The sequence below is a fragment of the Falco naumanni genome, chromosome 8, assembly GCF_017639655.2.
Source record: "Falco naumanni isolate bFalNau1 chromosome 8, bFalNau1.pat, whole genome shotgun sequence".
In the NCBI taxonomy this organism is placed as follows: Eukaryota; Metazoa; Chordata; class Aves; order Falconiformes; family Falconidae; genus Falco; species Falco naumanni.
This window is the reverse complement of record NC_054061.1, coordinates 12,224,461-12,249,779: the sequence shown is the minus strand read 5'-3', so window position 1 is coordinate 12,249,779 and position 25,319 is coordinate 12,224,461. Positions and strand designations below refer to the sequence as shown.

The 25,319-nt window shown below is 58.8% G+C and overlaps 1 protein-coding gene across 13 annotated transcripts in view; it reads right to left on the bottom strand.

Annotated features, from left to right (window-relative positions):
* Window positions 1–25,319, bottom strand: part of ABLIM3 (actin binding LIM protein family member 3) — a 55,954-nt gene that overhangs the window by 5,986 nt on the left and 24,649 nt on the right. For 4 of the 13 annotated variants that reach the window (XM_040604643.1, XM_040604646.1, XM_040604645.1 and 1 more), the window contains exons 2-13: window positions 17,878–18,018; window positions 15,175–15,358; window positions 14,639–14,751; window positions 12,099–12,225; window positions 11,876–11,969; window positions 7,030–7,117; window positions 5,182–5,240; window positions 4,554–4,625; window positions 4,042–4,197; window positions 2,876–2,905; window positions 2,168–2,297; window positions 1,185–1,283 (exon numbers count right to left, since the gene is read on the bottom strand). In XM_040604643.1, the coding sequence (XP_040460577.1) occupies window positions 1,185–1,283; window positions 2,168–2,297; window positions 2,876–2,905; window positions 4,042–4,197; window positions 4,554–4,625; window positions 5,182–5,240; window positions 7,030–7,117; window positions 11,876–11,969; window positions 12,099–12,225; window positions 14,639–14,751; window positions 15,175–15,358; window positions 17,878–18,018 (1,293 nt within the window). Of the gene's footprint in view, window positions 1–687; window positions 771–1,184; window positions 1,284–2,167; window positions 2,298–2,875; window positions 2,906–4,041; window positions 4,198–4,553; window positions 4,626–5,181; window positions 5,241–7,029; window positions 7,118–11,875; window positions 11,970–12,098; window positions 12,226–14,638; window positions 14,752–15,174; window positions 15,359–17,877; window positions 18,019–25,319 lie in introns of all 13 variants that reach the window. The other 9 variants (XM_040604648.1, XM_040604650.1, XM_040604651.1 and 6 more) reach the window with 6 other exon arrangements.

Genomic DNA, 25,319 nt, shown 5'->3' with positions numbered 1-25,319 from the left:
GGTGCACACAGAGAACATGCAGTGAGAGCCCCAGCTCAGCATGCACCGTGGGGCGGTGGGTGCTGCCAGCCCCGGGAGGGACTGGCACAGCCAGGGACCACCGGCCACCCCTGCCAGCCAGCAGCAATGCACCCACGGCTCATGCTGGCACGGTTTCTCGGGGTTGCCAGCACCTGGAAGAACCACCTGCGAGCTACCTGGGGCGAAACAACATCAGCCAAAGCCTCTTTCTGCAGCAGAGAGAGAAAAGAGCAAGCTGGGAGGGGAAGCGAACTGGAGCCTGGTGCCGAGCTACAGCCCCTGTGCAGGGGCCAGGCAGCAGAGCTGGCGGAGCAGGGAGGGGGCCATCCATAAACCACCGACCGTCAGCGGGAGGGCAGGGCAGGGCAGGGCAGGCAGCAGGGCCGAACCCTGGCTAGGATGGGGTGGGAGCAGGGGACCATGGTGGAGAGCCTCTGGGTGTCCTCACGGTGCTGTCCCAGGGCATCAGCTATACACTGTGGAGGAGGACGAGGGCAGCGGGAGATGCCTATAGCTGAGCATGGCGGTCCGGGGCTCTGGCCCCCCTGTGCGTACTGAAGGATGGATGGGCAGCTCTGCCTGCTTCCCTCCCCACTCTCCCTTTCTGCCCACTCCGTCCCCGTCCCCGTGGGCTCTGCGTGGCCGGGAGCGGGTGGTGGCCCTTACCTGGTGGCCCCCTGCAATCCCTGCAGAAGGGGAGCAGGCATCTGGCAAGCCCAGAAGACTCTGGGGGGAGGGAGCAGCGGGCCCTAGGGGGAGTATAAAATAGTCATCTGTAGTGGATGGGTGTGCAGAAAGGCCTCCAGCAGACACGCTTTGGCTCGTGACCTTGGGGAGGAGGCAGGGGAGAGGGGGCAGGCTCTCCGCAGGGGATTCATCTTTGTGTGAGGGTGGAGGAAGGTCAGGGAAGAGGAGGGACAAGAGGGACGTTGCAAGGATCAAGCAGACTCTGGGCAGCTCTGGGACGTCTGGGTGGTGATGGGGAGGGAGGAGGGTTCAAGCTGCAGGTCCTGTTTATGGATGGCCTCTACCAGGGGTAGATCCTGCTGCCAGCTGGCTCTAGGCAGGCGGTGGAGCTACGCATGCGACACAGCGGGGACGGCACATGCGGGCATGCCACAGACACGGCGCTTCCCCAGGGACCGGTGTGCTCCAGAGCCTACCTGGGATGTGGAAATGCTTGGGTGCTTGGTATGAGGTTGGAGTGGAGGACCTCACATCTAACTGGCTATAGTACGGGGAGCTGCGCCCGCTCTCCGTGCCTACGCGGTGCCGAGCAGAAGCAGCCATAAGTGACCAAGGGAGAGAACAAGAGGCAGAAGAAAATGGGTGTTAAACGCAGCAGTGTTAGAAGAGCCGGGGGCAACCCATGTGGTGGGGGTGACAAGGATGTGTGCCGGGCCGTGGTCCAGGATGGGGCGTGATGGAGCAGGGTGAGATTTCCCGCATCTCTGGAAGAAGGTGGGATGCAGAGGAAACCCCATGTGCAGGTGCTATTACAGAGCAGCCCGCCGCCCCACTGCTGGCGAGAGGGAAGCCGAGCATGCTGCAGAGGCAAACGGTGATGGGCCCTTGGCGGTGCAGCGTGGGGGTAACTTGGGGAATGCGGGACCTCCGGACTTACTGACCTTGGATTTTCCCAGTTGTTCCTCCCCATCTCCAAAGGACAGGAGATACGGCACAGACACACTCTGCTTCCCCCTGACATGCTCCAGGGTGTGCACGTGTGTGTGTAAGAACCCGCCTTACAGCACTGGCTGGGCACAAGCGCTCTTGTGCATGCCTCTCCCAGAGCCACCAAGCCAGCCGAGGGGTTTCCACTGGACCTGGGGGTCCCCTCCCTCCCCACCCCATCCTCTATGAGGCTCAGCTCAGGTCTGAGCCAGGGCACAGCCCCCTCAGCCTCTCCTTGCTACTTGTAAGATGAAGAGTCAGGGGAACCAGAGGGTGCACACAGCAGGATTGCTCAGTGCCCCACAGCTCCTGTTGCTGTCAGCTCTCCATGGATGCCTTCAGGCCTCCTGCCTGCTTGCCAGAGGTGGGACCACTGAGGTCCCCTTGGAGAAGCAGGGGACAGTTTGGTGATCCCGGCTCCACTTGGGGGTCTGAGCTTAGCCCAGCCTGGGTTTGCAGCTGACGTCCTCACCTGAGCGGTAGAAATGATGGGGGGACCTCGGGATGGTGGGGGACATGCCCTGGCGGCTGTAGGTGGGGGAGTCGATGTAGCCAGGGCTGGAGGCTCGCCTCTGCCGCATGTCAAAGCTCTCGTAGATGTCCTGGGGACAGGGAAAAGCATGGAGAGAAGTGGGGTTAGAGCTGGCGAGATGAGGGATGAGGTAAGTCAGTGTTTTGGCAGCCCTGAGGGAGGTGTCCCACGGATGGGGGTCCCCATGCTTGTGACAGCTCAGGAGGGTGCATGCTCTGCGGTGTGACATGCTGGGCATCATGTGTGTCCTCCACAGCTGGAGCGCGTCCCCAGGCTGCTCTGCCTCCCTGCTGCCAAAGTGCAGGCAACAAAGCCCAGGGTTTGGGACCAGGTGACAAAGTCCAGCCAGAGGCTTTCAACCCCTTGCCTGAAGATTGTCCCCTTTCCCTGTGCTTGTTCCCAATTGCTGGTGTCCCCTTCCACAAGGAAAAAGCTGCACCCTGGGTCCTCTCTGCCAGGGAAGGCTTGCATGCAGCTCTCCCTGGGGCCCAAAGCACAGGACCCTCCTGGACAGGGTCCCCCTGTCTCCCCACACCTCAGGGCAGCACCTAGGTGGGGGGACATTCAGCAGAGCCCCAGCATCCCTGGGCAGAGGGATGCTGAGCAGCAGCGGGTGACAGACCCCCCAGTGCCTGCCGAGGGCATTACCTGTGAGTACGGGGAGAGGGTCCCCAGGGACTGGAGGCAGCAGGAGGCAAAAGGGGGAGAAAGAGAGACAGTACACAGTTAAGGGGAGCAGTGACAGACTGGTGTCCCTCAGTGGCTCGTTTTTCCCATGTTACAGCCTAATCACAGCTGCCAGGCTGCAAAGGTGGCTGCTGGTACAGCCAGAGCCAAACTGTGGCAGGATGCTGGGCGGGGAGCCCCTGGCCAGGAGGGGAGCTGGCGTGAGGATGGCCTTTCCTCTATCAGTAGCCTGGACCCCTTCTTGGAGACCTTGCTGGAGCAGCTGCAAGCGGGACAAGGTGGCTGCTGGCCCCATAGTACTACACAGCAGGCCATGGCAGTGCCAACTGCACCATCACCGCGTGGGCTGGAGGAAACCAGACTTGGGACAAGCCTTGGGACTGGAGACTTAAGAGATGCTGCTGCTGGCCATTGCAAAGTCCTCTTCCAAGTCTCCCATCTCTGTGTGAGCTGCTTGTTCCTCTTCCACGAAATTAGTGAAATCATTCAGCAGTTCCAGCCTGCCTGGGGGAGCAGGGCAGGGCAGTCCTGTGCCACGTGCTGCTTGGGCATCATCTTATCACGTTTGCAAAAATGCACTGACCGAGCCCCCTTCCCCTGGCTTCGGGGACAGCACCCAACAGGGGCAGCCTTGCCATGCTCCGGAGATGCCATGCTGGGGCTGGGTGGCCAGGAGGATTGCCTGCCAGGGGCCAGGCTTTGGGCTGAGCCTGCTGGCTGGCTGTCCCTCCACCCCAGATGGATACATGTGTGTTGAGTGCTCTCCTCCTCTCCTGCTGCATGCTACGATGGGCGAGCTCCCTACCACATCACTCCTGAGGGTGACATCTCCTCCTGCACAGCACTGCCTGTCCCTGCACGTCAGGTCTGCAGCACAGGGCGCTGCCATCAGCTGATAAGGTCACTGGTTTCTTTCTTACTCTCCAGCAGCAGCATCAAGTTTTCCCTTCCAGCCCAGGCCTTCTTCCCAGGGACGGGGAGCCTCCAGGAGAGGTCTTACTCCCACTCCTGCCTCCCTGTAGTATTCCCACTGGAGTGAGCAAACCCACATGCAACTTTCCTTGTTGCCCCAACCCGGGGCTTGGCTCCCTGCGCAGCCCGGCATCGGGCGTATTGAGACTCAGTACCTCCCCATAGCTATATCTCTCCAGTGTCTCATCCGACGTGTATCTGTGATAGGGCTCGTAGGAAATGAGGTCAGGACGCTGCACTTCATAGATGGCTTTAATCTTGGGAAGAGCTGCCAGGTCTTTGTAATTAAGGATCTCATTATCCACTTTAGCCTAGGGAGAGGGAGAGACAGAGACAGAGAGACAGAAAGGAAGAGGAGGAGAAAAGGAAGGGGAGGCTGGAGCGTACAGTGTGGAGTCAGCTCAGAGCAGACAGAGCCCATTGCCACCCCAGCAGCAGGAAGAAGTAAGAGGAGATGCCCAAGAGGCAGCAGTGGGAAGGGGCAGAGGAGCTGGGAGGGTGGGACCGTGCTCCTCCGAGCACTCCTGGGCAAGGGAGCACAGTTTGTCTGTGCTGTCCTCAAATGCTGGGCTTGTCCCTGGGGGACGCTTCACACTGCAGAGCAGCACCAGGAACTGCCACACCTTTCCCTGGGGCCAGAGCATCCATCCTGCAGAGCTGTACTTACGCAGATGACACGGTTTGGGGAGCCGATGCTGGAACCGGGGGGCGAGATGGAGGTTTCTGACGTCCTCCTGTGCTGTGGAGGCAGAAAGGTGGAGGACACGTGAGAGCACGGTGAGGAGGGACCCCTGAGCAGGCACAGTGCTGGGTGCAGCACATTGTTGGTTTTGGGGCTGAATTTCACCCAAGGCCCAGGTTCTCCGCCCTTTCATCCACCTGCTGCCAGTGCCCATGGCTGTTGCAGGCTGTCCTGCCATCCAGCTTTGCGCCCTGGCCTCTCTTGGGGCCAGATCTGGAGTCGGGTGAGTGGCCTGGCCAGACCAGCTGGCAGCTGTCCCCATGGCCAGCTGGGAGCAGAAAGGAAGCGCACAGCTCAAGGGGCGTGGGGGGCTGGTGGGGGGACTGCTGTGCCCCCTCCCTGGCTGTGGCATGGGCTGGTGTCAGCCAGGAGGTAGGTCCCCCCTAACAGCCTTGGCCATGGCCACCCACCAGCCTCCGGGCAGTGGGGACAGAGTTTGTGCCAGCCTCGGGAAGCCACCCTGGGCTTGGACACTGCCACAACAGTTCACTTCCAGCAGGGACTCAGGAGCAACATCACCTGGGACGTGCCACCTCTGAGAGATGCTGCCTACCTTTAGTTTCTTCTCTGCCCTGGCTGCCTGCTTGCAGATAGGGTGCCACACTTCGGAGCCTGCAACGCAGCAAAGGGAAAGTGTTTCAGCTCTGCACGCAGCTCACACCTGCTGCTAGGGATTGTCCAGCTCCACCTGCCATGGGGAGTCCTGTCCCATCCCTGCTGCCTCCAGCACTGACCTTGAGCCCGCGGTCCCCTGGGGGGGATGCGGCAGCGCTCTGCCCAGCAGCAGCTGCACTGAGCAACCAGTGTTACAGGAGCGCAGTGCCTGTGTGCTGGGGGGGGGGCAGCTCCTGGGGGGCCCTGCAGAGGCAGGAGGTAGGAACTGGGGTCTTTCCAGGAGGAGCAGAGCAGCATGGAGGCGGTGAGCCCCAAGGATGAGGGGCTCACCTGCTGCATCCCACCAGCTTTCCCAGGTGCCTTCTCTGCTATAGCACGGCCACAAGCAGGTAGCCATTGGGAAGGCAGGGCAGCGGGGACTGGGTGTCCGTACTGAGAAATGAAATGGCTCCCAAGCACTGAGGTGTAGTGGCCAACACTACTAAACTGTGACAGCAAACCCAGGTGTGTTTTCGGTGCAGCCCAGCCAGTGCTCAGCCAGGCAGCTCCTGCTGGTTAAACTGGGGTAACACCGAGCCCAGGGCATCCACAGCCCTCCACACCCTCCAGGCTCCACTGTAAGGAACCAGCAAAGCCACCGAGCTTTGCCCAGGTGTGCCACAGGATGGATGCTGAGCACAGCCATCATCCTGCCCATGACAGGGCCTTGCTGGGACCCCCACTCTCACTCACTCTCAGTGCACAATTCCCCCTTTGCCACCCATGGGATCATTAGTGACTCAGGGTGGCGGGTAAGCACAGGTTACTGACAAAACAAACCCTCCCTCTGTGCTGGAAATAGCCCCTAAGGCAGCTCCAGGCAGGAGGAGCTCCTGCCGAAACCAAACCCAAACTGTCCGGATGTGCCAAGTGAAAGCCTAACCCCTCTGGTGCTGCTTGCAGTGAGCCCCTGTACACAAAGCCCTGCCTGGGCAGCTGCCCAGTGCAGCACCACGCCAGCACCCACTGCAGCAGGCACCCACCAGCCAGTGCTGTGCACCCACGGCGAGCACACTGAGCTGCATCAATTGGAGGAGACAGCTGTAAACACAGGGAAAAAGATGAAAAATAACTCAGCTAAAGCCCAGCTCCTACACACTTCAGGACAGCGTGCCTGCAGTTCCCACCGCTTATATTTCCAGCTGGCCAGAGACAGCTAACGCAGGGAACATGGGGCCCTGGTGACTGATGTGCTGCCTTCCCAGTCCCCCTCTGAATCTGGATGGGTTTGGTGCTCTTGGATCCTCACAGTACCCCCAAAGGCTTGGTGTGCTGATAGTAAGGAAAAAATGGATGTGGGGAGTTGGGGACAGTGGGGAAGAGGTCCCCTGGGGCTGGGGAGCGTGGGGAGCCAGGCACCCTGTTCCCATCCCAGCCTCTACTAGCCGGGCACAGGCCAGGGACACATCCAGGCATGCCCGCCCATGCTCCCTCTCTCCTGTGCAGGGAGACTTGCAGGGAGCAAAAAGCTGCTGACAAGGAACAAAGTTTCCTCCAGCTCAGCGGCAGGGAAGCTTTCAGGCAGAGAAACTATCACTGCACAGCCCAGGAAGAGCGCAGGGGCTGGGGAGCAGCAGACAAGGGGGTCTCCTCTGGCACTGCTGCACAGAGGGACCCTTTCAGCAACGATCACTGTAAGGAGCCAAACTCCACACGCCCCGCAGCCAGCACACCTCTGCAAGGCCCCGCCGGTCCGTGCCCTGACACGGGGCAGGGCAGTCCCTCCTTGCTGCAACGGGATGCCTACCTGTGAGGTACATCTCCTCTCCTTCTGTGAACATCTGGTGGCAGCGGACACATCTGGCACAGGTGGGGTGGTAGTGCTTCCCTCCTGCCTGCAAGGGTGAGCAGAGAAAAGGGGGCCCTGAGCAAGGCAGGACATAGTGACCTGCTCACGTCCCTGAGGACAGGTGGCCCTGGCACCACTTGCTGCTGTAGACAGTGACAAGGTGAATGGGACAAACTGCCCAGGGTGGCCTCGGAGCCCACTGCAATACATGGAAAACACCAGAGACCACTTCATCACTAACACTTCTGACCTGCTGGACTAAGAGTCTGACTGGGAACCTTCTGCTGTCCTTGAACCATCCAACACGCAAGAAAACAGATCCAGGAGGTACCCCTAAAAACCTCACCCTAATAAATCATCTTTGCACTCTGGAAATAACCGAGACCCTCTGCAGTAACACTCAGCCAAGCAGCCATGCTTTATATTAGCTCCTTCCCTCTACAGCTTTGAAGAGAAAGAGCAAATTTGGCCCAGGATGTCAGCAGGGAAGCGGTAAAGGGAGAAGAAGGGCCCCAAAGATAAATCTCACTAAGCACAGGCTTCCTCTTGCTGTCATATCCTCCCTGGCTACCATTGCCAGCGCCTCTCCCTCAAGAAACTTTTCTCCTTCTGTGAAGCCATGCCCAAACTTCAGCACTAGCGCCACGCTGTTCCCCAGCTGAGCGGGAGCTGGGCTGCTCCCTTTGCTCTTTGACAGGGATAATAGCTTTAATTGGTAGCTTGTTTCCACTCAAAGTGTCTGCTAGCATTTCAATTATAGGCTTGTTTTCTGGGCTGGGAGGCAGGAGCTGGCTCAGGGTAGGAGGAATCTGGGCTGCACAGTTAGAGCTCAATCCCAAAGGACATTTTACTCCCATAATAATCCAAGAGAAGAAGGAGGATAATTTAAGGCGGCAGAGGGAAGATGAGGCTCTCGCTGATAAAAGGGGGTTATGATAGAGGGGGCTGGAACTGGTTTGAAACAGGGAGGATCATCAGGAAAATTTGCTGCGAGGATAACTGAGAATCTGCCCGTTGATTGCACACAAAAATCAACCTGGAATTCAGTATCTTTGGGGTGCAGGTGGAAGCCAATGGCTTTTCCCCTCCAATTTATGCCAAAACTGAGTGGAAGGTTTTAGGGCAGGCAGGGGAGGTGAGTGGGAGAGTTTGGGCCCCTCTACGTTTCATTGCAGTGCACCCCAATCCAGGGAAGGGACAGCCCTGCACCCTGGCCCAGCTGCAGTGCCCCATGGCAGGAGCTGGCACTAAATGCTTCACCAGCCTGAGCAAACACATCCAGGCTATACAGATTCTAAACCAGTTTTACTCCTAAAAACCTCATCTAGAATCTCCAGTGTTGCTGACATTGTGCCAACGGGCTCATCATGTCTCATGCCCATTGCCCCAGGGAGGTGACCCACCGCCCCACCAAGGCAGAAGCTCCCCAAGGATGTCCAGTTCCTCCTGCTCTGCCTGAGCCCCTGTACACAAAGCCCTGCCTGGGCAGCTGCCCAGTGCAGCACCATGCCAGCACCCACCAGCCAGTGCTGTGCACCCACGGCGAGCACACTGAGCTGCATCAATTGGAGGAGACAGCTGTAAACACAGGGAAAAAGATGAAAAATAACTCAGCTAAAGCCCAGCTCCTACACACTTCAGGACAGCGTGCCTGCAGTTCCCACCGCTTATATTTCCAGCTGGCCAGAGACAGCTAACGCAGGGAACACGGGGCCCTGGTGACTGATGTGCTGCCTTCCCAGTCCCCCTATGAATCTGGATGGGTTTGGTGCTCTTGGATCCTCACAGTACCCCCAAAGGCTTGGTGTGCTGATAGTAAGGAAAAAAACCCCTGTATACATACATATTTTCCTATCTAGACTATATGGGCTGCTGTCACAGGTCAGACTGCCAAAAGGGGATGCTTTTCAGATCTGCGCGTGGATGCAGGGGGAGGCTGGCAGCTCCCCCAGTGGTACCAGCCAGTCCCAACTTTCATTTCAATGCAGATCTCCAAAAGCCACCCAGCATCTCAACACCCTCCACTCCTCCTCGAGGAACAACTCTCCAAACCAGGCACCAACCTTGTTCCTTTTACATTGGTTAATATTACAGCTCATAAAAGGCTGCGAGGGAAGAGACCTGCTCGTTATCACTTGGGGTCCCTTAAAGGCTCATTAATCATCCAAGCCTGGCTGCACAGCTCAGAGCAGCTGGGAAAGCCTGGAGGCTGCCGGGATAGCATGAGAAGGCTCCTTAAGGCCTAAAATTATTTAAAGGCACCCTCTCCATTTCACGCTTTGCCAGAGAAGACAATTAAAGCCTCTGGTTTTACAGATCTTTCAATACTGCCAGCAGGTGCATAACCAGGGACGGTGGGGAGCACGGGCTCAGCCCCGGCCGCAGGGAGGGAAAGGGTGCCTGCAGGTTTCATGGTGCCTGCAGGTTTCATGGTGCTTGCCTGCCAGAGCCCTCCAGCACTCAAACCCTATGCTCCTTTCGGCTCTGTGACAGCACTTACAAGGAGGTGGCACCTCGGCTCTGCCCGTGGGGACACCAGTTCCAAGGCATGTGGCTTCCAGCCCATAGGGTCCCACTGCACAAGGAGGTCTCCCATGTCCAGGCACGGGTGCGGCACACAAGATGCTAATGTGAGATGATTACAGTCCAGAACATCTCGTGGGATTCAGTCGTCTTCTTCCCATGGCCCAGTATGGGTGGGCAGAGCTGGCTGGCCCCTCCAGCCAGGAAAAGCCTATGTTGGGAGCACAGCTGGGGAGGGAGGGCACTGGAGGAGGTGAAAAGACCTAGAGCTACTGCCAGAAGAAGAGCCAGGGCAGATGGAGGTGAGGCAGAGCAGGGAGGTTTGTTCCCTCATCACCGCCCCAAGACCATCTCCAGCTTGCAGCCAGGCTGCTGGTACCCCCACATCTGTCACGCCCTGCAGAGCTGCTCTCTGTCCATCCCCTTAGATGTGCAGCAGCAGGAACGTCCTACACTTGTCCTGACTCTGATGTGGTTGCACTGAGCGAGGAAAACCCCGAGAGCAGTGCAACAAATGGCTCAGAGTCAGCAGTGCCCGATGGCGCCAGCCAGGTCCCCTCTGGCTCCTCTCACCCACCCTCACACACCGAGCATCCCACTAACACCCAGCCTGATTGCCCTGCCCGGATGGCTGAGGATGCTCTGTCCTGGCAGGGGGTTATCAGGGACCAGACTGCTCAGGGGAGCAGTGGCAGGGATTTGATGTCAGGGGAGCCTCTGGCTTTGCCCTGCTCTATTCAGACTTTTGCTGACCAAGTGACCCCATGATCCACCAGCCCATGGCAGCCGCTGCAGTGCTGAGCTCATGCTCACAGAAGCCAGGGCTGGGACTGCTGCTGAAGCCCAGAGTCAGCAGAAAGCCTTCACAGGCAAAGGCCGCTCCCTGAAGAGGGGGGAAGATGCTGGAGGGCTCTTGCTTCACGAGAGGCTCCCTGGCCAGGCTGGATGCTCTTAGGCCAGCCCCACTGGCAGGACCAGAGCAGGTGACCACTTCTTGGTAGGCTGTGAGTGAAACAGGCTGGAGATGTCCTGGAACAGCTCTCAGCAGGCTGGAGATCTACACAGCCACCGCCACTCCAGCCCACAGCACCTGCTGTCTGGCTCACTGTGGAGCCACAGAACCTCCGATTTTGGGATACAGCTTCCTATTGCTGCTGTCTGCAGGTGGCAGAGGTGTGGGTGCCAATGCTGCCCTGGGAGCACTTCTCTCCTGCTCAGCCATGCAGAAGGGAAGGTCTCGGGAGTAACTGAGCACGCTTTCAGCCAGTGCCACCACAGCCCAACTCCACAGTATCACTAGGGGGTCTAAAAATCACAACAGGCTTCATTCTAACATATTTCTCTACGCCTCCAGAGCCTTTAGTTTAACCTCAGATCAGAATTTCTGGCTTTCCCCCTGCCCCTGCAAACACTGGGGTAGAAACAGAAAGCCTGACGGGACACCTCACCTCCAGGAGCAGGGACCAAGCCAGGACCTGACAACCTGACGACAGAGAAGCACCAGCCCTAACAAACTTCTCTGTCCCTCCCCAACAACAACCCCCACTCCCCTCACCGGCTGTGCAGCTCCACCGTCACCCAAAACATGCTTCAAGGCCACCTGCACCCACCCACGCCTTGCTGTGGGATCCCCGTGGGATCCCTGCACCCCTCGGAGGCTCTGCCAGAGCGGATCCTGCTGGCCAGCAACGTGACGAACAAAGCTGCCGCTGGATGTGGCCCAGGGAGGGGGACCCCCTGCTCTGGTTGTTGCCCTGCAAAGGGGTGTGCCATAGGGATGGCTGCCCATGGGCAGGGTGCTGCAGCCCCTCACATGGGCTCCGCAGCGGGCAGCCGTGCTGGATGCGTTTCCAAGGCAACAGGCAGGCTGCCTGCACAGGGATGCTCAGAAGGCAGGCTGGGGTGAGCATGGTGGGGACACTTCAGAGCTGGGCATGGTAGCAGTTGGTTAAGGCTAGTGTCCCCACATCCTGGACTCCAGACATGTCCCAGCAGACCCAGGCCACTGTGTGCTCTGGCTGCTTCTCGAGGTCCAGTACCCAAGCCATCTCTTTAAAGTTCTGCAGCGTGGTGGTGCTCCTTCCTGCCCCCACCCTCCAGAGAAGGTGGTCAGACTGTCTCCACACACCCACTGCAGGAGAAGCCATGACCCCAAGAAACCATGACAAGTGTGTAGGACGATGAAACCCCCACACCAAGAGCTAAGGTGTGCACCTCTGGGCAGGACACATGTGGTCCCTATTACAGACTAGTGCAGGGTGGCCACGGCCCCAGGACTCACCTCCAGGACCCTGCCGCTGATGTACCGGTTGCAGGTCTCACACTTGATGCCGAACTGGGCATGGTAGTCAGACTCGCAGTACGGGATGCCATCCCTTTGGGAGAGGGAGAAGGGGGTGAGCGGTAGGTGAGCTGTGCTGGGCACCCCCTCGCTGCAGCCCCAGGGGGTGTAGCTCCACAATGGCCAGGGCAGCCAAGCCTGCCACCAGGATGGTGGCACTCACTTGCTGATGTACTCGCCAGTGAGGATGATCCCGCATGTTTGGCACTTGAAGCAGCTGACATGCCACTGCTTCTCCAGGGCCAGAAGGGACTGGCCTTGCTTGATCTCTTCCTTGCAGCCGGCGCAGTCTGGAGGGACAGAAGGGGAGTGTGGGACCATTGCAGCTCCCTGGTGGGGGGCTCGGTGGTGCAGCAGGAACACCCACATCTGCTGGCCTATGCTGAGGCACCCTGGTCTTTTAACCCAAGGCACACTTCTTGCACCCAGAGGAAAGCTCTAGCCCAGAGAACCCCGTTTTCTAGGGGATGCTGCTGTTATAAACACCCTGCTCCTGAGCCCACTCCAGGGCCAGTTTCTTGGGGATGATTTCTTTATGGGAATATGCTCATTCCCAGCAAAGGAGCCAAGAGGAAAGCCTCCTGCTGGAGCTGGAACCTCCGAGGCACTGCTGGCACCCAGCCACCCTGGCCGAGCACCCACCGCAGCACAGAGCCAGGTCCCCCTGCTGGGCGATGCGCTTGAGCCAGGGTCCTGCACGGGCTGCTGGGGCCACGCTGCCTCGGCAGGTCCCCGGGGGCTCCCCTCCGGGCAGGAGTGGTGGGAAGTGTCCGCAGTGAGCGCAGCAGAGGAAGGGCTGTGCTCTCCGGCAGCCGCGTCCGGCCCCGCTGCACTATTTACGAGACTCCCTTCCTTCCCCACCTCCCCTGGCTCCTGTTAGGGCTGGGAGCAGGAAGCACATGGGCCTCAGACCCCTGACCTTGACTCCTCCGTGTCCTCTTCTCCCCCTGGGCAGCAGGTTTGCCCACATGGGGTTTCTCCTTAACCCCGTCCCTGCTGCAGCACAGGCAGCCTGACCAGGCAGGCTTTCCCTCTCAGCCCACCCCCAGGCAGCTCTGCACCAAGTCCCTGCCTGCTGGGCAATGCTAAGGGGGGAGGATTTTTGACCCCTGGCAAAAAGCAGGCTGGCCAGCTCACGTCAGCCAGGATCCATTCCCTGTGTCACACAGGTCCTGCTGGTTTTTGAGTTGCTCACAGGGCTGGGGCTTCAGGGAGAGGCTCAGCATCCTTCCTCTAGGGATGTCCTCCCTGCAGAGCGCACCAGCATGGGCTCCAGCAGGCACACCTCCTCTGCCACCCCTTCTGGGTGGCCCTGCCAGGGTCACTTGTGTCACAAGGGGCACATGCAGGCAGCAGGCTACATCTGGCAGCTGCCTATGAATAAAGCATGGTGCCCTCAGGTAACCCTGCTCTGGCTGGGGAGGAGCGCTGGCAGGAAGGGGATGGGAAGGGAGAAAGCAGCAGGAGAGAGGCAGAGCATGCAGCTGTCCTCCCCCTGCCCGCTGCCCTGGCTCTGCTATGGGAGACAGTGGGGTGCTGTCCTCTGGCTGGGGCTCATTCAAACCCCGCCACATCCCTTAACCCCATTGAGGTCATGGTGAGAGCTGGGGGGAGGCAGCTCGGGATGGCTCCCAGGGACCCATCAGCACCAGCTTGTAACTCAACCCGAACAGCCACCACCAGTGCCACCAGGGTGACGAGGACCACAGGTGACACCATGGTCCTGGGTCTGGTCCTTGCTGCACGACTCTGCTCCAGGCACTGATGCTCCAGGAGCTGCTGAGCTCCAACAGCAAGGGCTCCCACCTGGCCCCGCCGCAGCTCAGCCTGCTGACGTGGCAGGGTTCGGGCACCACGGTGTGGCACAGCTCCCAGCTCTCCCTGCCTTCTGCCACCTGCCCACGCGCTGCGCTGAGACAGCGCCCCTGGGACGTGACAGCAGTAAACACGGGGCATATGGGAGACAGTGAAGCATGGATCACACGTTCATGCTGCAGTCCCCTCGCTCCAGACATGGGCTGAAGCAAGCCCTGTGTGCAGCAGCTCTGCGCTGCAGGGACACTCTACCAGCCCCCAAGCACAGCACCCACAGGACGCTCTGCAGCGGCCTGGGACAGAGAGCCTGCAGCAAGGAAAAACTGGGGGGGCGAGGGGGGACAAAGCATGGCATGAAGAGAAGGTATTCCAGCAACCAACCTGGAGTCAAAAGCAAGGCCAAATCCATGCAGAAGAGCCTGTCCGTTGCTCTTGCTGAGTTTTAGCTTGGGTTCATCAGTGCAAAGGGATAAGCCTAAGAAGCCTTTCAGTGCTCATACAGGCAGTGAGTAATGCCAATGCTGGGAAAACTGGGCAAGCAGTCCTGGGGCTGGCACCCGGACACAGACACAAGGCAATACCTGGGCACTGCCTCAGATCAAACCCAGCTCCAAAACCTCGCTGCTGCCCCAGACAGTGCCCGCCAGCATGGCAGCACCTGCCCAGGTCACAAACAGGCCCAGGGAGTTTCTGAAACCAGGGGTGACCTGCAGTCCTGGCTAGAGCCAGACCACACTCTCCCTCCTCCAAAACCTCTGCGAATGCCCGCAGCTCCATGCAGCGCTGCATGCTGGCCCTAAAGCCCATCCCATCACCCCACCAACCACCATCCAGGGGTACGTGGCCCCTCCTTGCAGCCATCACGTAGTGCAAGAGCAGTCAACTTACGGCTGGGCCCATGGATCTTGATGGGTTTGGTGCTGATGAGAGAGTGGGAGCAGTTTTGGCAGACGCAGTCCTTCCCACTGAACGTGACCTTGTCTCCGATGGGGAACGGCTTCCTGTGGCCAAGGAGAGGTGGGGAGGTGTGAGCTGCTCAACCCCCTCCATGCAGTGCTTGGGACTGCCTGCGCGCTCCTTCCCCAGGGGCCAGCAGGACCCATGGTGCCAAGGAGCAGAGGGGTTCCAGGCAAGGGCTACAAGGGCAGGCAGCAAGTGTGCGTGTGTGCTGGGGCAGGAGGACCAAGGCAGGCATTAAGGCAGGTCTCCAGGCTGCAAAGGAAAGGGTTGGAGCCATTCTGTTGCATCCCAAGGGCCTCCGCTAAGAAAACACAGAGGAGGTGCTTGCTGCGGTGCTGAGCAGGGAACAAGGGGCTGCGGTGCTGAGCAAGGGAACAAACAGCCCTCTCCCCAGTGCACAGCCAAGGGCTGTACAGAGCTTCTTGCAGGGGGGCCATGCACCCTTGGTGGCTGCTTCAGCTCACCTGCAGGTGCTGCAGACAAAACACTTGGGGTGGTAGGTCCTCCCTAGGGCAGAGATGACTTCTCCGGTGATGAAGTCCCCACAGCTGTCACAGCGGGTCCCATAGAGTTGCTGGTAGTCATGGGTGCAGATGTACTCCTGGTTCTTAAAGAAGAAGCCCGACTGGGCCAGGTCACAGCCGCACACTGCCGGGGGAGGACACACACCCGTCAAGGGGGCAGCAGTAGGTCCAGCCCCAGGGCTCGGCTGGGATCTCTGAGCCTACCTCTGCTGCCTCACCAGCAGTGGTCCCTGGGCATCCCTGAAGACACAGCTTTCTGCAGGCATCTCAGAGGGTTTCCCTTCCCACCAGACACACTGGGGCCTTCCCCCAGCACCACAAGATGTCAGTGTTGGGCTGTGGCAGGGTGCAGGATGGTGCTGCCCGGACAGCCAGGGCTGGGCACTCCCAGAGGAAACCCCAGCAGTCCCCACTCACCATGCACAAACAGCCTGGGAGGGCCCGTGGCATCCCCTCCTGGACCTACGGCATGTGGATGGCGCTCAGCCCCTCCACTTGACACTCTCATGATGTCAGGAAGCTGAGAACAGGACTGGCGCAGAGCTGGGCATGCCCTAGGGTTGGCTGGGGAGAGGTCTTCTCCACGCCCTGCTGCATGGCCTTCTCTGTGATGAGCACTCTCCGCTCCCTGGCCTGGACACGAAGCTGTGCCACTGGGGTCGGGGCTCTCATGCTTGTTTTTCCATAGCTATCCAGCCCAATCTTGCTTCCTTCCCTGCTGTGGGAACCGTGGGTGGTACACAGCCCATCAGAGTAATCCAAGGAGATGTGGCAAGCCCTGGCCCTTAGTGTCATCTCCCTCCTACGTCTCCTCCATTCACAGAGAGACCTCGAGAGCATCAGACCCTGAAAGGCACCTCAGGAGTGGCACAGGGACCAGGTCCCGCAGCTTTTGCTCTATGCCCATCACCTGTCCTGCAAGGTGATGGGGTAGAGAGGGGAACTACAGAGCAACTGAGCACCTGCTGGCACAGCCCATCTTGGTCTCTGCTTTACCCTTCACCCCCAAGCACCTCTCTGTCCTGTCCTTGCACACTTCACCCGCACCCACGGGCCAGCCTGCAGAGCAGCCACCTCCGCAGGGCACAGCTGGACCCGCTGGGTGCAGGACCCACAAGGGCAGAGATGCAGCTCCTCTCCCACACAGCATCCCCTGGCAAAGCGGCTCCCTGGAGCTCTGGGTAGATAGCTGGGGGTGCAGGGCCAGCGTCCGCTGCTCTCCAAAAGAGCCTGCCAGTTCTTATTTGTCAAGCAACAAGGGACAGGCCACCACCTCTGGGACAGCATCAGGAAGCAGATGCAAGAAAAAACTGAAGTAGATCTGGGCCCTCTTAGCTGTGGGACCCATAGCACATCCCTAGCTGTGCCAGGCTCCTGGGGACATGTCAGGGACAAGCCACGGGGCTGGTGTGGAAGCCAGTGGCAGCCACCCGGAGGTGACAGTGGGTAAGAGCTGTGAGGGAAGGTGAGACAGGAGGATTTCCTCTCATTATTTATTCCCTTTCACTTGGAAATCAGGCAACGAGCACTGCCAAGCTCTCCCTGCCAGCTCCTGGACCCTTTGAAGCTGGCGGCTGTCTGAGCTCTTTGTCTGAACACAAAAGCTCCTGCTCGGTCCCCCATGTCCAAGCTGGGAAGGGACAGGGGGCTCAGCATGGTGCCCCACACATGTAGGTCAGCCTTGAGGGCAACCTGGGGCTCACACCCTGCCCCAGAGATCCAGGGCTGCCCACAGCATGGGGGACAGGGCTGCAGGAGGGCTGGTGACAGCCCAGGGGAAGAGTCCCCTCCAGCCAAACCCTCTTTCCCAGGGAGGAGCAGCAAAGCATGGCCAAGGGGATGGGGATTTATGTCCTGCCTAGCACAGGGTGCTGGGAGCTCGGAAGACCAGAGACCTTTAAAAAGCCCTGGTAATGGGATGCTCCACAACCTACAGAAGCAGCCACTGGCCTGGCTGACAGTTGCTGCTTTAATAAACACGCTAAGGAGCCCTTCAGCATCATCAGCTCTGGGCCGTTAGCTTTTACGGCTCTGCAGCTCTCCTCTTGTGCTCAGGGAGGATTCGAGCAACCTCTCTATTTCTACCAGCCCCCGGGGGCTACTGAGCCCCAGCTGCATCCCACGGCATCTTGGTCGCATCCCATGCATGGGTGGCAGTGATCTGTTGCCCACCCTCAGCCCTGCCAGGAGCTGCTCTGGGCATCTCCCCCACCTTGCTGCCTCTCAGCCAGGCTGGCCACACCTCCTCCTCCCCCCGATTTGGGAGCAGGCAAGTACCTGAAGGACGTGGTGGCCCGCCCAGATCACAGATGGGCCACGGGTATGTTGGGGACCGGCACAGCATGGGCCGTTGGCATTCAGGCAGCTCGAGCGCAGTGATGGTACCCATGTCTCGGCCACCCCTGTTCCCAGCCTGCCAGCCCTGGCATCATGCAGGGCCATTGCCTGCACAGTGCCAGCCCCGTGCCGTCATCTCCCCACCTGCACCGTGCCACATCCACCCCTGTGGGAAGCTGCCACCCCCCGGCATGTGACCACATCTCAGTGGGCCAGGTAGGTCTGTCCCCAGCCTTTTGCTTTCCAGACTGCACCCAAGGTTGTGGGGCAACCCAGCCAGCAGCTCTTCAGGTGGCACCATCCTACCTTGGCAGGTGAAGCAGCGGATGTGGAAGTGATTGCTCTGGACACGCACCACCTCGCCCTTGCAGGTGTCCCCACAGCGGTAGCACTGGATGACAGTGGAGCTGCTTCCAGGGGTGTAGGGGTTTTGCTGATAGGGAACTGCTGGCAGAAAGAAGGGAGGGAAAAGCAAAAGAGGGGAAGCATCTGTTAGCATTTTGGACACAGCCAGGTGTCATGGCACTGACCTCAGCTTGGTAGCTGCAGAAGGGCCCTCCAGCAACTGTGACACAGCAGCCGGACATCAGGCCATCGCTAAGGTCAAAGGACAGCTGAGACCATGCTGGTACCCAGTGACTGAGCTGGGTGCACATCCCTGTCTGGATGTGGGATTTCCCTGTCCCCACAAAAGAGCCACTACCCACCTTTGGCTCACAGGTCTGCGGTCCTAAGTGCTGTGCAGTGCAAGGGCCTGGGCAATGCTCCCTGTCACTGCATGGATAACCAGGTCATCTCTACCATTGCCCAAAGCCATGCAGAGCTCCCTGGATGCTCTCCTATCTCCCAAGCAGGTGCAGAAGACAACGCAGGGACCAGCCACCCACCGGCTCTGCTCCCCACAGCCCTCAGGCAATGCTGGCTCGCTGCTGACCTGCTCAGAAACAGACCAGCGAGCACCGGTTTGGCAGCAGCATGGGAAGGAACTGTTGTTTTTTCGGAGCTTCCACTTGTTTGGTTAGGAGCCCGCTGAAGAAGTCATTTTTCAAGGAGCTTTCAAACATCACAGCAATTGAGTGTTTGGCCCTGGTGGGACTCTCACCTCCTCAGCAAGGAGCAGCATCCCAGCCCCGATGCTCCTTCCGGAGCAGCACTGCGGTCGCGTGCAGGCTCTGCGCCATGCAGGGGGCTGGAGGGGAGGGGAGGGCAGCACGGCTCCCCCAGAGCTTCCCCTGCTGCAGATGGTCCTGGGACTCACCTCCACTCCTCGTCCTCCTCTAGCAGCTCTGCAGACCACCACGAAGGGCTGATGCTCTGCAGCCTTGCCCCACGCTCCAGAGGAGGAACTGTATGGAGCAAGGGGTCTTTCTACTCCCTCAGCACAATCCCCAAATAGACACAGAAAACATTTCAAGAAGAAGCTCCTGCTTTCCCTGCCCCGCCTGCAAGTGCACAGGCTGCTCACAGGAGCTCTGGGCTGGCCAAACCATGCTAACTACTGCAAGCAGGGACCAAGCAGCAAAGGACTCGTTTGCTGTGAGACTTCATTCAGAGAGGGAATTGCAAGCTGGGCAGCTCGAGCAGCGAAGGGCAGCATTTCAATGGACCAGAGACTTTCTGACCCAGTGCTGAACTGCATTCCCAGGAACAAGAGAAGCAGCTGATTGAAACCTGGTATGTGAACTCCCTCCAGAGCAGGGAGAAAGGGGCATAGGACAGAGAAGATCAGTCATTAGAGAGGCTCCTCGCTCACCATGGGGCAGATCATGTGACAGGGAACAGAAACAGCCCATTATTGACTTCGAAAGCAAAGAAAGAGAAGTCAAAATGACATTGAGACTATCTCACAGTAATATCCCATCCCATATGCCAAGTGCCCAGAGACACACTCTGTGGATGTGCAGCACTCTTGCCACTGGGAAAACGGGCTGACCCTCCCTGGCCACTGCTCCATCCCCTGGGGCTATGCTGGGGGCTGGCTGCCTCACCAAGCCCGACCAGAGGGCTGCCAGGAAAGCCAGGGTGCTTTCCTATGAGTGCCCCCCAGCAAAGCTCAGGCTCCAGCCTTTTTGCCAACTTCCAGGAGCTGCTGGGACTTCACTTCTGATGGTGCTCTTGCAGCCCAAGAGCTCCCAGGGCCAACAGGGGTACCCGAGGTATGGAAAAGCACCACAGTGCCAACAGAGGAGCTGTAAAACCTGAGCCAGGCCTGGAGCTCAGACCAGTGGAGACGTTAATTAGTCTAGACCTAAATCACTTTGTGGTCCCAAATACGATGAGGGACACCTGCAAAGGAAGCAGGGTACCCCCACCCATGCTTCTGCAGGAACATTTTGCAGGGAAGAGGAAAATACCCTGGGAAGAGGGGTCCAGGACCTCCCCAGGTTGGAGTAAATGGGGGATCTCTTCTGTAGGGGTCTCTGGCACAGCAAGAGTTACGGCGCTGAAACTTCCTCCCACACACCCCATGCTTGCACCCTCCCCAAGAAGCAGCAGAAGCCAAGCCCTGGGACACAGCCATGGCAATCCACAAAGCTCGGAGAAAAAAGCCAGAAGGAGGTGGGGTGAAAGGCTGGGAATTAATCAACAGTTAAACAAACATTAATAATAAAAAAAAGGGGGGGGGGGGGGAATCAATGTCAGAAAATGCAGGCATCGCTTATTCCGGGCTTGTGGTCTCTAGGGGAAACTTCTTGGTGACCATAGCAACACATCGCCCAGCCCCTGCACTGGCAGGTCTGATGGGAAGGAAGGCAGAGGAAAAGGAGCTGAGGATGGAAGAGATGCTTACAGCTGTGTTACACCACTGGCACAGATGACACTGATACGGTCACTCCTATTTGCATCCACAGAGATGGGTCAGGACCCAGCTTAGGGTACCACTGCCCTCCTGCCTGCTGGCTTTGTTTAGCACTACGCCAAAAGCTCCCTGATTTGCGATTAACCTCCAGCCCATGCTGGAATTTTGCTCTGGGAACATTAATGCATTGTTTTGCTGGGGCTCTGCTTGTTTTTGAGCAGGCAGCTGCCCGCCTCGTGGCCTCGTGCAGGAAGTATTACACATCACAACACGCCTGAGCAGAGGGACAGCTGAGCAGGGCAAAGCTCATTACACCAAAATAATCCAGTAATAATGTAAGTAGCATTAGTGGCCTCGCAGGCCGAGATACAGCAGTCAGGGTGAGGGGGTGGAAGCTGCCCAAGGAATGCCTTAATCTCACCCTGGTTTGCTCCCGCTTTTGCTTGCGGAGTGGGAAATTAAGCTGGTTTCATTCAGCGATTAATGCATTTGTGCTCCACAATGCAGCACAAAAGGCTGCCCAGGCCCTGAATCCTGCAGGGCTGCCCCCGTGTCCTGTCTGGAGCTTGATCCGCAGAGTCCGAGGAGCCGCTGCAGCCAGGCAGTGAGCGGCTGCACCCGGCTGCGTGGGCACTCAACGGATTTCCCATTGATCTGGATTAAGGCGGCACCTCCGGTCAGGGATCGGTGCCCTGCGCAGGCTTAGGAACAGACAGCAGCAGCCATACGCAAGCAAGCGAGCTTGCAACCTGGATGGGGGGAGAGACCATGCCCCCAGACAACACCCAAGGCTGCATAGAGGAGCTTTGTCCCCCCCTCCCCGGGAGGGAAAAGGGATCTTGCCCAAGAGATCCTCCAGGCTATGGTGCAGCAAGCGATCTGCAGGTTCCTGCTGTGCATCCCCGCAATCCTCCTCCTTTGTTCCCCGAGCACCCACCTTCCGATTCAGGAGGGTCAACAACCTTGTTTGCCTTCCTGTCCTCTTCCTGCACAGTGTCCCAGCCCTCCACTGAGGAGCTGTGGGATAGGGAATGCCAAACTCTTATGCTGCCTCTGAAACACTGAGCCCGGCAGTGAGGGAGCTGACAGGAGGTGATCCTCATCTACCATGGAAGGATGGTAGCTCAGCACCAACACAAATAACAGGGCACAGCCTCACAAGGCAGCTCGGGACTGAAAGGCTGACACAAAGCAAGCTCCACCAGCTGCTTGGGGCCCTCCACCTCCTACCAGCCAGTCTCACCTAACTGCAGTCCCATACCCAACCAGCAGCTTCCAGGAACACAAGCAGCAAGGAACAGGACACCCAGGAGCATTTATAAAGATCCATCCATCATCCCTTACTAGCACCAGATCAGGTCCTGCTGGTTTCCCACCTATCTCTCTCTCCCAGCCCATCAGCCCTCCAGGAAGGTCAGTTAGGTAAAAACTGCTGCAGGTGGGGTTTGCATCATTAGCAACAGGTAACTGAAGTTCCCACCCAGCTTGGAGAGATTGCCCTGACACTGTGTTTGCTGTCAGCATGTTTATGAGACAGCATCTCCACAGGGGGATGGGGAGGCCTGATTTAATTAATTACCAGTAATTAATATTTGCACAATGCTCAGAGAGGCACAGGTGAAGGGGACTGTTGGAAAAGCAAAGCAGTCATCCTTTAATTAATAACGAGAGGCTGTACCACTGTGGGAAGCAAGAGGTGGGTGGGTGCTGCTGGGACTGAGCACTGGCATGTGCAGCATGCCGGCTGCACATAGGGATGATGTCCCCGCTGGGTGCTGTGGGTGTCAGCGTGGGGTCCAGCTCCAGTGGGTGCTGGGTGTGTGCCTGGGTGAGACCCGAGGAGGGGTGGGTGCCAGGTGGTGAGGGAGAGCAGCAGCAGTGTGTCAGGGCAGACAATGCCGTCAGGAGTTGTCACGCTTCCACGGGGCTGAGCCCCCTTCCAGCAGCCTCTGCCTCCCACTCCCCACTGCCTTCCAGTGAGCGACTCACCACAGCCATCCTCTGCACGCTCCCTGCGCTAACTGGGGCTGTAAATCATCCTCTCGCAAAAACCCACTGGGACTGGTGGGACCAGCGTGGCACAGGGTGCGCGCAGGACGTGGCTGCTCTGGGGAGGGTGAGGGAAGCTGGGCACCCAAACCCTGAGGGGCGCTTGGCTGGCAGACCCCCTGCCCTTGTGTCCCTGGTGAAGGGCTGATGCCGTGGCACTGGGCGAAGATGAGGAAGGGGCCAGGAGCATGGTGGGGCTGGGACAGCTCAGGAAGGGGAAGCCTGGCCCCGCCAGTGCACCCGCCCAGGAGGTGCTGAGGCCACGGGGCGGCAATGACTGGCCAGAAAGGAATTTTGCTGGAAGCACGGGAGGCTGAGGGAGAGGCTGGGGTGAAGCGCTGGTGATGGGACACGATGTGCCGGGCTGGGGGTGGAGAGTGAGGGAGCGCAAAAGAAACCCCTGCTGGGATGTGGGGGGAAAGAGGCGATGTCCGGGACCCTGCACCCCAGCTCCTCTTGCCGCAGCAGGGATGCAAGGCAACCTGGCCGGCTCCGAGCCCCCAGGGAGGCGAGGGGGAGGATTTCCCCTCCAGGCAGGACCTGTGTTGTGCTCCAAGGGTGGCCGGGGAGGAAGGGTGGGAGCTCCAGCGGTCTCGGGATATGGGTTTCTCATCATCAGCGGGGCCGAGGGCTCCTGCCTGCTCTCCTGCAGCGGCCAAAGAGCTCGGCTGCAGCCACAAAAACGCCTTGGGGAGGAAGGGAAAGATGGGCTTGGGGCCAAACAATGCTGGTGCTGCAGCCAGCTGTCCTGCGGGGCTGCCTCCGACCACAGCATGCGGGAACGAGCTGGCCCCAGCACTGTGGCTGCCTGTTTGCCCCAGCTCCCTGCTGAGGTGGTGATGGGAAGGGCGCTGGGGGCTGTCAGCAAGCAGGTAGCTGGGCAAGGGGCACAGTGTGGGCACGTGCACCCTGCCGTGCTGGTGACCCAGTTGAAAGATCGGTCGAGCTACCTCTGAAATAAAGGAACGGGCCAACAGTCGGGATGCTCAGCTCTGGTGGCAAATTTAATACCTGCTGAGGTATTGGCATGGCCATCTCCGTGCTCAGGCTGCCGGCCACTGCTTTCCATCCAGCTTCCACAGATAAAAGTCATTTTGATCAAGGAGAAAATTATATATTTACCTTTGGTCAAAGTATTTTCTCTTCTGATCTTTCCCTTAAGTAAAATCCAGAATTATCACATGACTCCTTACTTAATATTTACGTTTTTAAGCTGGGGCAGGTGAGGTGCTCCTGATAAAGGCACAGGCCAAGGGCAGGTACCATGGATCTGCTGTGGGATAGTTTGAGCCTGGAGCGGCTCTGGCTGCTTCTCCCAATGTTTGTGCTGCACCCATTGCTGTCCCCATGCCTGCAGTGCAGGAGTGGGCTGTGATGGGCACCAGCAGGGAGGGCAGGCAGGGAGCGGGGCAGCGTGGGGAGCATGGGCTGGGAGCAAGGGAGACCACCTGCCTTACACAGACCAAGCACTGAGATATTTCCAAGCCATCAGAAAACATGTGCTGTTAGTCAACATGGAGCATCACGCAGGCAGGATTACGAACACCCCAGCAAGTCCACGCCAACCTTTCCTCTCCCAGCTCTCAGGCAGAACCATCTGCAGCTTACGGCTAAAAAACCTCCACTGTGTCACAGCTCCTAATCTAACCCTAGGCTTCCCTAATTAGATCACGACCAATTATTGCTTCCACCTGCCTTACGCTGTCCCCTTGCCCCCCACCGCTGTCACTTCTGCACCTCGTCACCTTCCTCAGCATGACACAGGACACAAACAAGCCGTGGGTGCTGCAAGGACGGCAGCCAGCAGAGCTGGAGTGGCAGATGCCAGCATGGGTGAGGGCACGTGGCTGCCGGCAGCAGGACAGGGCTGAGTCGGGGAGGCTGGGGCAGCGCTGGCATTGCACAGGGCAGGGAGTTCTCTTTATCCAGGTATCATGGGGAAGGACCTTAACAAGCACGGCTGGATATCACAGAGGATAATGGCAGTAAGCTCTGTGCAAGTCCTTTCTTTGCAGAGGTAGGTCAAGGATGGTGGGCAGAGACGCCAGCCCTGCACCCCCACCCCATAGCGGCACCCTTGCTGCTCCCCACGTGCCAGGCAGCCGGGTGAAACCACTACAACAGGCTCCTCTTCAGCTCAAATACATGCTCTGGTCCTGCTCCAGTCCCCAGCCCTGTGGCTCTTTGAGGATTTGAACCTTGGGATGCTTGAAGGTTCACGCCTTGCCTTGGCAGGACGGCAGGTGGGAAAGCCAGGGAGGGGTGGGCACAGCCCAGAGAGCTGGCAGCACCGTGCTTTGCATTGCATCATCAGTGCTGCCCACGCTGAGGGGTGGAATGGGCAGAACCGGCCTCTCCTCTTGCTCTGCTCCCCAGGCCCCCGGCACCGTGCTGGGAAGCAAAGCAGCCAGTGCTGGAGGGTTCCCCCAGAGCTCATGTCAAGCTGGAACTGGGAGGAGGCAGCGAACTGTTACTGTCACACAGACTCAAGTGGTAGCAGCTGCTGTGGCTGGCCAGTGACATGGGAAGGTGCCCAAATGGGTGCCAAAGCCTCATGCTAACAGCAAGGGCATGGCAGGACCATGTGCTGGGGTGGGAGCTGGTCTGTAGGGAGGACACACTGCTACTGCTCCGAAAACAGAGAAGAGGGAGGTCAAAAACACAGTTGGAGGAGATAAAGGAGAAGGATAAAGAGGGAAGGAGAGAAAGACAAAAAGAAAGAGGAAAGAAGGAAAAAGGAAAAGATGGAGCAGTGAATAGCGAGGGCCCTGTCTACACAGCAGAGTTTGTTTCTGGCTGCATTCATGGAAATTATTCTCCAAATGCAAGCACTGAGGAAGCTGGCGATTGTCTCCCCACAGTGACCCGGCTGCCGGCAGCTGCCCATGCCTGCCTGCAG